At 48.1% G+C, this 12961-nt stretch overlaps 1 protein-coding gene across 2 annotated transcripts in view; it reads right to left on the bottom strand.

Annotated features, from left to right (window-relative positions):
• Positions 1-6181: 6181 nt before the first annotated feature.
• FLOT1 (flotillin 1) overlaps positions 6182-12961 on the bottom strand; it is a 29272-nt gene continuing 22492 nt past the window's right edge. Inside the window, exons 10-13 of one of the 2 annotated variants that reach the window (XM_083602044.1) lie at positions 11047-11092; positions 10811-10948; positions 9262-9426; positions 6182-8066 (exon numbers count right to left, since the gene is read on the bottom strand). In XM_083602044.1, coding sequence (XP_083458170.1) covers positions 8031-8066; positions 9262-9426; positions 10811-10948; positions 11047-11092 — 385 coding nt within the window. In that variant the 3' untranslated portion in view covers positions 6182-8030. The remainder of the gene's footprint in view (positions 8067-9261; positions 9427-10810; positions 10949-11046; positions 11093-12961) is intronic. The other variant, XM_083602045.1, reaches the window with a different exon arrangement.

The raw sequence follows: 12961 nt of genomic DNA, 5'->3' as shown, positions 1-12961 counted from the left end.
AATTTTAAAAAGTGTTGGGACTAGGATTTGAGAGATCCAGGTTCAAATCCCCCCAGCCAGTAAGTTTACTGGGTGAGGTTGGGCCAGCAACTACCTCTGCCACCCCTTAGAGGGGCAAGGATAAAATTCATGAAAGGTTTGAGAGCTCCTTGCAGGAAAGATGAAATCACTAAATGAGCAGATAAAAAGCACTGGCACTTTGATTTACTCCCAGCAGTATTTGCCTTCCCTTCATTCACACAGTTGTCTCAGCTTTAACCCGATTTGGAATACCCTCACCCCGTGGTTGGATGATGATGATGATGATGATAATAATAATAGGTGTATATAAAAAAGGTAACTAATAACCCATAAAGCTCGCGCATGCCTGGAATCTACACGGGAATCCCTGCCCCCGTGGAGTGCAATGAGGCAAATGCACTCTGCACATGCTCAGGGGCAGGCGGGAAGGCCTCAAGTCTCGGAGGGAACCATTTCCCCCAGTTCTCCCGCCTATCTCTTGCCTCAACTGAGGCTGCAACGTTGCAGAATGCAAGAGAGAGGCGGGTGCACGGGCAGCCGTCGAAGAAGAAGAGCAAAAGCGGGCGAGGAGGAACCAAGGGCCGCCGCGAGGGGGGCGGCGCCGCTCGACGTGGCAGCGCGGGAAAAGGACGGGGCCGCGCCGGGTGGAGCGCGCGCGGGGCGCGGGGGCGTCCTGGGCTGTACTACTTCGGGCTTCAGGGAGGGGGGTGGGAAATCATCTTTTTAAAACAAGCAAGCAAGCAACACTGACCGCTCCTCCATGTAGTAAACCGGCACGTCACGGAGAAATGTTTCCCCAAAGGGCAGCTTTTATTCCACGCAGGGAGACTGACTGTAATGATGATAATAATAATAATAATAATAAGCCCGCGCTGAAATGGTACAGCCCAGACTCCTGCCGCTTTCGTCCCGCCTGCTGCAAAGGGAACGTGTAATAAAAATAATCATTTCTTATTTATACCCCACCCATCTGGCTGGGTTTCCCCAGCCAGTCTGGGCGGCAATAGTAATAACAGTAATAATAATAATAATAATAATAATAATAATAATAATAATAATAATAATGGTGATGATGATGATGATGATGATGATAATAATAGCAAGGCTTGGCCGCCTAATTTCTTATGTTTGTTGAAACCTCCGCAGTACAGAGACTACCCGCGCTTTTCTTTTCGTTTTCATTGTTTGCAAAACGGAACAGAAAGAGAAACGCAATTGATGTACCTATATTGGTTCTTGGGGTTTTTTTTGAACCCCCGACCCCGACCCAAAGCATTGTGCGCTGACCTAAGCAATAAGGATATCCCGCCAGAATTGATATCGTTTGTTCAAACTCCCTCCGCCCACAAAGAATGAGAGCTGATGCGTTTTCCTGCTGCTGCGCGGCAGGTAGAAATCCAACAGGTGTGGCTTCCCTAAGGCCTCGCCTCCCTCCGGCCCGGGCAAAACAGTCACGCCTGCTGGTTTGCTGCCTGCCAGGCGGCTGCTTAAGGGAGCAGGAGTCTGGCAGTGGGAGAGAGAGTGGGGAGGCAAGGTTGTTTAGTGGCAATCCTAATCGGATCAGGCTATCCTAGGGGACACGGAAAGCCCTGTCCTGTCTTTCTCCAAGGTTTTCCGCCTCTCCTCACTTCCCGCGTCTCCTCCGCAGATTCAGCGCACACAATCCAAATCCATTTCTGATGAAATTCATTCTCCTTTGTCCAGCCCAACTCCTTGGAGGAAAGATGAGGTGTAAATGTAATAAATACATACGGCGGATTGTTTTGGCTTGGTATATTTTTGTTCCAAAAGCTTTTTTAAAAAGTGTCTATGCTTTTCAGATTTCCATGAGATCTTTGAAGTATCTGGTTTTAATGTCACTTTTTTCTAATTTAGTTAAACTCATTATAGATATAAATACAGAATAAATACAGAATAGATATAGATACAAATGATTAAGATAGCCATTCTTAACATATTTGTTAATATGTTAATAATACATGCCACTGCCACAAATTACTGATTTCTGAATTTTTTTAATTATTCATTAAATTTGTAAAATGTCCGTTATCAGAAGATCACAGGCTTGTTCACTACAGAAAAATACAAAATGATAATTTGTTGTTGTTGCTTAGTCATTTAGTCATGTCTGACTCTTCATATATCCTATGTCCGTGTCTTTTTCCACACTGTGGATTTTAGGTTCCCAAGGGCCTTTTCTCCATCTGGGAAAACAAGGCAGCGGATGGGTGGACCCAATCCCAGAGCATTTAGTGCCTTGCACAGAAGGCACGCATTCCCCCTGGTTTCCCACCTAACAGGCAGGAACTGAGTTTGCTGCAGAGTCACAGAAGCTAAAGGAATTAGCGAACATCTGCAGCCACAATTATTCCTTGCAGAATTCCTGAATTGTGTTTTAAACACAAGGATTTGGGTAGCCATATGGATAAGGTCAGCGAGTGTTTTGCGACAGACAGAAGGGAGCCAGCCAGGGCTGGAGGAAAGCGATGTGCCAAGGAAGCTGCAAATGTTTGATGTTTTGGTTTTAGGTGGTTTTTCCATTGGAAAATACAAGCTTTAGCTCCTTTTTTTCCTGGCAGGCTCCTGTCTCTTGGTTCTACAGGAGCAGCTTTCTTTCCTGGTACGTCCCTGGGGCAAGGAAAGCTTTATTGTTGAGTCTCTGCCTGCCACGTTACATGGGGATCCGCGAGACAGAAGCTTCCAGATAATGGCTTCGGTCGAGTATACCTGAAGGAGCGTCTCCACCTCCATCGTTCTGCCTGGACACTGAGGTCCAGTGCCGAGGGCCTTCTGGCGGTTCCCTCATGAGAAGCCAAGTTACAGGGAACCAGGCAGAGGGCCTTCTCGGTAGTGGCACCCACCCTGTGGAACGCCCTCCCACCAGATGTCAAAGAGAAAAACAACTACCAGACTTTTAGAAGACATCTGAAGGCAGCCCTGTTTAGGGAAGCTTTTAATGTTTAACAGACTATTGTATTTTAATATTCTGTTGGAAAAGTGGCTGGGGAAAGCCAGCCAGATGGGCGGGGTATAAATAATAAATTATTATTATTATTATTACCACTCCTGGGACACATTATATATACAGTGGTACCTCGGTTTAAGAACAGCCCTGTTTACGAACTATTCGGTTTACGAACTCCGCAAAACCAGAAATAGTGTCCCCGTTTGAGTACTTGACCTTGGTCTAAGAACGATCCCTCTTGCTCTCCTGGCTTCAGCAAAAGCCGCGCAGCCTGCATTCGCCCCATAAGACGCACACACATTTCCCCTTAAAAGTGTGTCTTACAGAGCGGAAAATACGGTAAATAGGTATTTCGCTGAGATAGGAAAAGGGGGTAGGCCATAATTTGTTCCTATTAAAGAAGCGAAGGGTCAAGCTGGCTTGCAAAATATTTAGTCTCCCAAAGGAGCCCACCAGTGGTAGCACCAGGGCATGTCTATGAGGGAGAAGCCCAGGTCCTCACTCGGAAGAATGAGCAGCAGGGTCCCAAACAGAGCAGGTTACCTCATTTTGAAATGGTGCGAGGCAAACAGCATTATTTAAACACACCCACACAAAGTCTTATTAGTCATAGGTTACCTAACTGCAGTCACTTCCAGATGACTGCTGGTTTATTCCTCTTGACTTGGTTTCCTTTCACTTTTTTAATTGAACTGGTATGCATTCACGTCATTGTCTTTGTTGGCAAGTCCACGAATGATGCGTTTTTAAAACATTGTTTTGGTGTTTTCTTTACATTGGGATGAATATAAGTTACGGGAATAGTTAACGTATCTTGCGTGAAGTATCACAGTGAGATAAATGATGTAGGATTTGGGACGCAGGTGGCGCTGTGGGTTAAACCACAGAGCCTAGGACTTGCCGATCAGGAGGTCGGCGGTTCGAATCCCCGCGACGGGGTGAGCGGCATTTCCGTGCGCTGCTCTGGTTCACCAGAAGCGGCTTAGTCATGCTGGCCACATGACCTGGAAGCTGTACGCCGGCTCCCTTGGCAAGTAAAGCGAGATGAGCGCCGCAACCCCAGAGTCGGCCATGACTGGACCTAATGGTCAGGGGTCCCTTTACCTTTACCTGAGCCGCAGTGGAAGGGAAACAGCGGTCATTGTGATGAACACAGAGCCAGGATGGAATTTGCTGCCTTTTCGCATCCCAAGTGGCAACAAAGGAAAGTGCCTAGTGGAGTCAGCAGGAGCAGCTGGGTGCTGCTTCTGCTGCCTGAGGCAATTGCCCCATCTGCCTAATGGCAGGGCCCATGCACACTGGTTGTGGCTTGGAGTCCAAAAGCAAAGGAGCCGCTTTGTTCCCTGCTATTCTTGACCGAAGCCACTCTTGTCACGTTCCTCCCAACAGGGCTGCTGTGAAACCAGCAGCTCCTTCCAGCTGGCGTCTAAATCACTGGACTGTAGTCATACAGTCGCACGCTCAGCTCCGGCCAGACTATCACATCATCCCGCTGAGAGGAGCACAGCTCCATCGAGTAAGATCAGCGTGGCTGGAGGCCAGACGTGGCTGGCGCTGACCTTTGCAGCTGCTACTGCTGGATCCGGGAAGACAATGGACAATAGACACACTCAGGGTTAGCGGCGGAAGGAAAAGCAGGATTAAAAGGCAGCTGGACAAAAAGAGTCTTGCGCTGAGGCCTGCCTGTATTTCTCACCCCAGTCAACATGGCAGGGGTGAGCAGATCAGGGTCTGCTGGTAGGGTGATCTGTATCCAAACAGCATGGGTGGCTTTTTGTGTGCAAAAACTTGATATTAATTAATGGGTTTACTTATTGGCACCATTCATAACTGTTTTAGTATGGTGTTTTTAAATTGGCATAGCAGTTGTCCATCTGGCATGTTGAGAGCCCCTTTGGGGCAGTTATTTCTTTGAAGCGTAGCATACAAACAGATGAATCAAATTGAATTAAATTAACAATAATGGCGGCGGCAGCAACAGCAAAATGACTTTTTGTTAGGCTGCACAAACGAAGAAAGCTAACCTGGAGTGCGACTTTTTGTGTTAAGGGACGAAACTGAGCTTTATGTATTTATCATTTCATTTATATCCCGCCTGGTTAGACTGAGAGGCAGTGACTGGCCCAAGATGAGCTTCGTGGCCAAGTGAAGATTTGATCTCCCAGGTCCTAGTCTGGACACTCTAACCACCACAACACAGCAGTTGTCCCTGCAGGCTTGCTGGGAAAACACCTGCACTTCCAAGCCTTTTCAAAATTTAGTTACGAGTTCAGTGTTACTAATTGTGCTGATCTTAAACCAGAATTTCAATGCAGGCAAGTCTCCCAGGCCACCTTTTCCAGAGCTAGCAGTCCTGGCATAGCAGCAAGGGCCCAGAGTGGTGCTAATGTCCCCCCTGCCCCTGCCTGGGGCAATTAATTGTCCACTTGCCTCACTGAAGTGCCACTCTGCAGCTAATTGAGCCAGAAGGACTGCAGCTATTTCCTGTAAGTCAGTGGCAAAGTTGCCAGGGGGACGTCTTCTCTTCAGTTAATCAGTGATCATAGAATCATAGAGTTGGAAGAGACCACAAGGGCCATCGAGTCCAACCCCCTGCCAAGCAGGAAACACCATCAGAGCACTCCTGACATATGGTTGTCAAGCCTCTGCTTAAAGACCTCCAAAGAAAGAGACTCCTTCTTTGATAAATGGCACAAGGTTCTTATGAGATAGTTGGAGATGACTCATCCTTCGTCCCCCCCCACCTCCAGCCAGAGGGAGGGAGAAAAGCAAGAAAAACAATCAAAAGCATTTTGGGAGGCAGACTAAAAGTTTTTCAGCAAGATGGGCTGGGAAAGAGAGACTGCTGGACACGTTTTGAGGTGCTATCGACGCTGGTGGAGGAAGGGGGTGCGGTGGGTGCAGTCCGCACCAGGTGTCATCCCTGAGGGGGGTGACATCGCCACACACCCCCCCCGGATGCTTGCTGCGGGTGGCGCCCCCCTGGGACACTAGCCCCGCTCCCACAGGCAGCTAGCTCTGCCTCTGGCTCTGGACACATTTTGAGGTGCTCAAAACATTTTTAGTTTTGGAAGGCAGGGAGGAAGAAAAAGCCCAGCCAGGGTGGGCTAAACACACACACGCACACACACACACACCACACACAGAGGGAGAGAGAGAGAGAGGGAGAGAGAGAGGGAGAGAGAGAGAGGCACAGGCAGTAATCTTGGCTTTTATTATAAGCGGAGGATCTTGGTAGCAGAAAGGACGATGGGGGCAACTCCTTGGCAAAGAGTTAGACAAGGCACCATGCTGAGGCCTTAATACACAGCAAGCAGGGCAAGAGGTGGGAGAGGCACAAACAAGGGGCTTCTCCGTTAGGTTACAGGGTCAGGTGTGCTCCACCTACAATCAAGCGTGCTCCATCTTGGGAGTGAGCGGCAGGCAAGCGAACATGATTTGCGGCACGAGGGAAGAGGGCAAAGGCGACACAGCGGAGTCTGGCTACTCACAGCTCACTCTGGGAAGCTCAGACATGGCTCAAAACAGCTGAAATGTAAGGACAAGACCAGAGTCTGGCAGCAGGAAAGTGGGTGGGTGGGGGCGCTCTTTAAACGGTCCTTTATTGGGGTTTCCCATCCTGAATGAAGCAAGAGCCGATTGTCTCTGTTTTGGCAGCCATCCTCGGAGGGCCAACCCGCCTCACGGCAAGGATTGCCAAGGCAGATCTGAACACAACAGGCGAACCATGTGGCACAGAGTCTCCATGTCCCACTGCGGCTGGAATGCTCTCCTTCAGGAAAGCTCCCTGCATGCAGAAAACTAGCATGTCAAGGGGAAAGGCTAGGCCAAAGCCACAGCCAGGTTTCTGCAAGTACCATATAACCCTCTTGGCCCAGAATCCGAACTTGTAAAAGGACAGCACCACCTGTCATCTTGATTGTGCATCCCACAAGCCCATACATGCACCCGCCTCCTATTCCAGCCACGGGACTGATGGCAACGTAGGATTGTTCCAGAAGCTAACACAGATATAAGGCACAATCAGATGTTGATTTTAAAGGGGGGGGGAATAAATATGCATTCATTACACATCTCGTCTCTGTTAATATGCACCTACCAGAACAGCGTTTGGCCACCTGCCCACTGTGCCAAATGCAGTGTGGAACATGCCTTTGGCTTCATATACTTGTGGCTTAGTGCAGAGCGGCCGTAAACACATGTCCCTTGAAAAAGCGAGATAGTACGTGTGTGTTTTAAAAAAAAGTATAAAAGCGACAACAAAAGGGAGCAAGATTATTTGAATTCTGCCAAGTGGGGGGAATCTCAGCCATGCCCAAGAACTATGGCACAAAGGGAGCAGGGGCTGAATTAGCATGGGCATACATACACAAAAAAATATAAGTGGTTTTAGGTCTATGGAGCTAGCAAGAACTGTGTCCATGCCCGTTCTTTCAGCGTCGGCCGGTAGTGTAGGACTGACCCTCTAAAACGTCTCCACTCGCAGAAGGCAGTTCCTTAGAACATCCACTGGACCCACCTTACATAAACTCAAAACTCTTACAAGTCCTTGTTGGCAAAGCACCCGGGAACCAACCAACCTCTTAAGGGCAGGCCTTGGATTCCCCTTCCTCCCAGATTCTTCCTTGCTGCCTCCCCAGTAATTCTAGCAGCAGATCCTTCCTTAAATTCTCCAAGAGAGGTCACTTGCAGGAGGTACATGGTGACCCAACGAGCTCAGGCAGCAAAGCACAGAAGTGGCGTCAACGGTGCAGTTGGTGGGGGAACGAGCGCAACAGAAGCGTGGCGTGACAAGCGGTAATGGGTGCCAGGGTGCTGACAAGGTACACGTTGGGGTTGACACTGGGAGACAGCAAGGGTGACAGACCTCAGCAGTTTCAAGGAGTGTTGGCCAACATGCAACAGTCAAGTCCATTAAAGGTTTGGCGATCACAGGAGGGCTCAGGATGGGGAAGAACTCTATATATGGACACATACAAGATGGCGAGGGTCACGCTCAGGAAGGATTTCCCCCTCTCCCTCCCCCTCCGCAAGTCTTCCGCATTCAGTTCATCCGTCTTGGCTTCTGCTGATTCATCTGCTGGTAAGACGGAAAAGACAAAGTGCGACGGATTAAGCCCACGCCGTAGGCAAAGGGGAGGTAAGAAAAAGCACCCGAGGTTCCTCAAATCCCTCCTTGGATAACCGAGGAGCTGCAATTCAAAAACTCCCAACCCCACGATCTTTCCTCCTTTCGCAGAATACGGCTCCCAGGTTCCCCTGGCTGGCGTTGGGGAGAAAGGGGGCAGGGATGGCTCCTTACTCGTGCTTCAAAACGCCTTCCCACTGTAAAATTGCCAGGGACCAGATAAGTCTTCTCTCCCCCTTGCCCTCATCTAAGAATCAGTGGTCTGTTATGTGGGATGTGAAACACAAGAGCAGTCAAGTACAACATTCCTAGAGTGAACATGTTTACACATGGGGAGGGATGTTTGTCCACCCAGCAGGTAAACTTCCTGTTTCCCTCTGGGCTGCGACAGACCTCCTCTGCATGTGACTAGAGGTGGGTGTGGCCTCACCTGTGCAGGTAAGGACAAAAGCACAGGGCAGGGCAGCCATCTTTCCATCTTTCACCACATGCATCGAAGAAGCAACATCTACTGAGCGAAAGATGCTCTCTTGGCTCCCAGTCTTCTTAAGAGATAGATTCCGAGTGTATGTTACTTCATTAAGCTAAGCCTGCCTTCTGGGATCTGATTGTGAACAGAATGTGAGTAAACTCTTTTTATACTTTTGTAAAAGTCTGTGTCGTCTCTTCTATTTTATGAGGGAATAAGGGGAAATTACCAGAATAGTTATTATAGAGGCTTTAGCGAGCCTGAGCAAACGCTTCCGTTGCAAACTTAAAATAAAGGGGAACGTTTTACTCTGCTGAAATTGGGGAACTTGTTAACACAAGTTGGATAAGGATATAATCAGACAATATATCCTCTCCTGCATCCCTGAACATTCCCCCATGTTAGGGTAAAGGGGGCACTGCCTCACTCAGCCACCTGCCTACCTCCCCACTTACAAACTGCCCAAGATGTGTTTTGCTGTCTCCTTCCTCCTCCTCAGCATTGCCTAGGAGGAATTCAGCAGGGAGGGAGGAGGATGGGGAACAAAACCAGAAGGAGTTGGCTCCGCCCACCGTTGACTGGCTCCGCCCACTCTCTGCCACCCTGCCATCTACCCTCCTGGGGGCGGGAAGGGATCCAGCCCCCCCTGCTAAGGACCTAGCAGCTCTGGCTTGGTACCTGAGAGATGCTAACGCCAGTGAGTTTCTCCACGGTGTCAGGCAGCCGGCTCATGATTTCCAGCACCTCCCCAGTTATCTTGGCAGCCCCCATGTCCCCGGGTCCGCTCGATACCATGGTGATCTTCTTCACCGAAGTCAGGGGCTTGCTGATCTCGTCGGCCATCTGTCGGCAGAAGGAAACAGGAGAATACAGTCGTAGCTTGGACCCCGAACGCCCTGGAACTCGGGACATTTCGGCTCCTCAATGCCGCAAACCCAGACGTGATTGTTCTGGTTTGCAAACATTCTTTTGGAACCTGAATGTCCCATTGGGCTTCCACGGCTTCTGATTGGCTGCAGGAGCTTCCTGCAGCCAATCAGGAGCCACAATTTGGTTTGCGAACGTTTTGGAAGTCGAATGGACTTCTGGAACAGATTCCATTTGACTTCCAAGGTACGACTGTATGCACATTTACATGTGTCTGTTTGTATGTGTGTGCGTATCTCTCTCTGTATATTTATCTTTTTCTCTCTCTCTCTCTCTCTCTCTCTCTCTCTCTCTCTCTCTCTCTCTCTCTCATATTTGGCAGAGAATCAGGTAACTGGCGCAAAACTGGACAGCTCTGCCAGAATCACGAGCCTCTGAACAGAATCAAGAACAAAAACAAACATCTAAGTTCTAGAATGATACGACGTTTAGTTGATTAACTGATAATAATAAAAAAAAGGACTGGCTAAGAACATCTGATTGGTCAGCAAATATATATAATAAAAAATTCCTTCCAGTAGCACCTTAGAGACCAACTAAGTTTGTTGTTGGGCAGACCAACACGGCTACCTATCTGTAACTATATATATAGTTTTCATCCCCCAAAAGTTTTTTATTTGAGTTTCTACTGAAATGAGGCTGCATTTTAATGTTGTATTTTAATCTTGTTTTTAAGTTGTATTTTAATCAATTGTTTTTATACCTGGTGTTAGCCACCCTAAGCCCGGTCTTGGCTGGGGAGGGCTGGGTATAAATAAAACATATGATGTATAAACATGGTCCACATACATTTTTTACCAGAAGGAATGATAAAAAACGGAATTATACAAGAAACAGCAAACAGGTTATTAAAACCACTCTCTGGACCAGGTTTGCTCTCTATCCTGCTGCCATTACTGACACCTCCCGTATTTGTTTGCAGTATAAAAAGGTAAAGGGACCCCTGACCATTAGGTCCAGTCGTGACCGACTCATCTCACTTTATTGGCCAAGGGAGCCAGTGTACAGCTCATGTGGCCAGCATGACTAAGCCGCTTCTGGCGAACCAGAGCAGCGCACGGAAACACCGTTTACCTTCCCGCCAGAGCAGTACCTATTTATCTACTTGCACTTTGACGTGCTTTCGAACTGCTAGTTTGGCAGGTGCAGGGAGTGAGCAACGGGAGCTCACCCCGTCACGGGGATTCGAACCGCCGACCTTCTGATCGGGAAGTCCTAGGCTCTGTGGTTTAACCCACAGCGGCACCCGCGTCCCGTGTTTGAGGTATAGTGTCCACTTATTGAGAGAGCGGGGACTCACCTCCGGAATCTTCTCCAGAAGCATGTCCACCATGGCTACTTCCTGGTACTGCTGGAAGGCCTCTGCCTTCTTTGACATCTGCTGGGCATCAGCCCGGGCCTTGGCCTCAATAGCGAAGGCCTCAGCCTCACCCTTCACCTGCAGACAAGGAGCAAAAAGGACCAGGCGTTGGCTTCCATTCCTCCTGCCCGGAAACATTCCTCCCACAACGCGGGAGAACGGGGACACACACTCACCCGGATGGCCTCTGCTTCAGCCTCCGCCTGCATGATCAGCTGTGTCCTGTAGGAGAAGAAAGAAGGAGGGTCTTCATGGCTGCCCCCTGCTCCCCACAGCCAAAAAAGGGGGGTCTTATCTGCAAACTTTTTGCCTCACAAAACGGAGGTCGAAATCAGGAGGGTCAAGGATAGAGCAAGCTCAGGGTGTGGGAACACATTATTATTATTATTATTATTATTATTATTATTATTATTATTATACCACCCTTCATCCAAAGATCTTAGGATGGTTCATAGCATATCAACATACCATACCTTAATATCTATCTATCTATCATCTCTATCTATCTATCTATCTATCTATCTATCTATCTATCTATCTATCATCTATCTATCTATCTATCTATCTATCTATCTATCTATCTATCTATCTACTATATCTATCTATCTATCTATCTATCTATCTATCTATCTATCTATCTATCTGTTTGTCTGTCTGTCTGTCTGTATAGAATTGTGTGTGTGCGCACATGCATGTAAGGATTTTTGTGTTTTGTGCGTAATTTGGCAGAAAAGTAATTACAAATCTCAGGAAAAGGAACAGTTTACTTGTTCGGGGAGAAGAACGGGGGTGGGGTGGGGTGGGAGAGAAATGCAGTTCTCCCTGCTCTGAATTATGACTAGGCTGCAAATTAATATTTAAATATTTTTCAAAAAATAATTCTGAGGGGGCTTTTTACAAAAAACAACATAAAAAACACCCACAAGTTTATACGTATACAAATATTGATACACAGTTGTACAGCAACTGAGCTGTACATTTTCACTGTGCGTTTTGTAATTGCTGAATACTGCTCTTTTAATATCATTAGATAAATAATACAATGTGCTAAGGAGCCCAGCTAGCTGAAGCCCGGAGCCAGGGTTTCCACGAGCACAATGGGGCAGATTTCCACCCTGTACCCCCAGCAAAGGTGACCTGGGAAGGGTCAGGAAAACCCTTCCCAGCAGAAGGAGCAGAGGGGGGAGCTGAAAAGAACGATAGCTGTGACTTAATACCGACTTCCTCCCACGGAAATGAAAAATATGCATTATTTCCGTGCAGATGACACCATCCAGTACCGTTTATATCTCCAGGGGGCCTCTGCACCTGTTTTAGCGTCTGGCAAAAACAGATGCTTCGGCAGCCTTTGCACAGGAAAAGGTGGAGGAACACACCCTGAGTTGAACCCAAGGTGAACTGTTCCGGAAGCACCATTTTGGTAGTCAAGATAACCCCACAACTAATTGGTAGTCACAGTAACCGTGAGCTCTTTGTTCTCACAAGCGAGTGGGAAACAAACTGTGTACCGTCAATAGATTGGTAGTTGTTGCAGAGACGAGCTCATAAATGATTACCGGTATATTCGCTCACTCCGATATAGTTTAATTGGCTTGCTTTGATGTTAGGCTTATCTGCAGTACTGGGGTGCTGGGCTCTGAGCCCAGAAAAGGGGAGGTATCTGTAAGATTTGGGCATTTGCCACTTATGCCCTCACCTGAGCAAAAGTGATGTTCTGGCCAAAGTGCTTTGTGTAGAAAGAATATACAGTGGTACCTTGTGTTACGGACGGGATCCGTTCCGGAGGCCCGTCCGTAACATGAAATGCTGGCAACTCGAAGTGCTGCGTCTGTGCATGTGCCAAAACCCAGAAGTAACCTGTTCCGGTACTTCCAGGTTGCCGTGGGACATAACACGAAAAGACACAACATGAAGCGGACGCGACATTTGCTTGGGCACAGACAAACTATTTCCTTGCTGCGGTGTCCATCCCACATCTGCAAAGGTTGGGAGACCTTGTAGGCTGATTTGCTCTACAGGAGGGGTCAGCAAGACTTGATGAAGAAGCAAGATCTGCTAAGAGCAGGGGTCAGCAACCTTTTTCAGCAGGGG

This window comes from Podarcis filfolensis, assembly GCF_964270895.1.
Source record: "Podarcis filfolensis genome assembly, chromosome: 2".
Classification (NCBI taxonomy): domain Eukaryota; kingdom Metazoa; phylum Chordata; class Lepidosauria; order Squamata; family Lacertidae; genus Podarcis; species Podarcis filfolensis.
The sequence above is the reverse complement of the archived record's forward strand: the minus strand, read 5'-3'. Positions and strand labels throughout refer to the sequence as shown.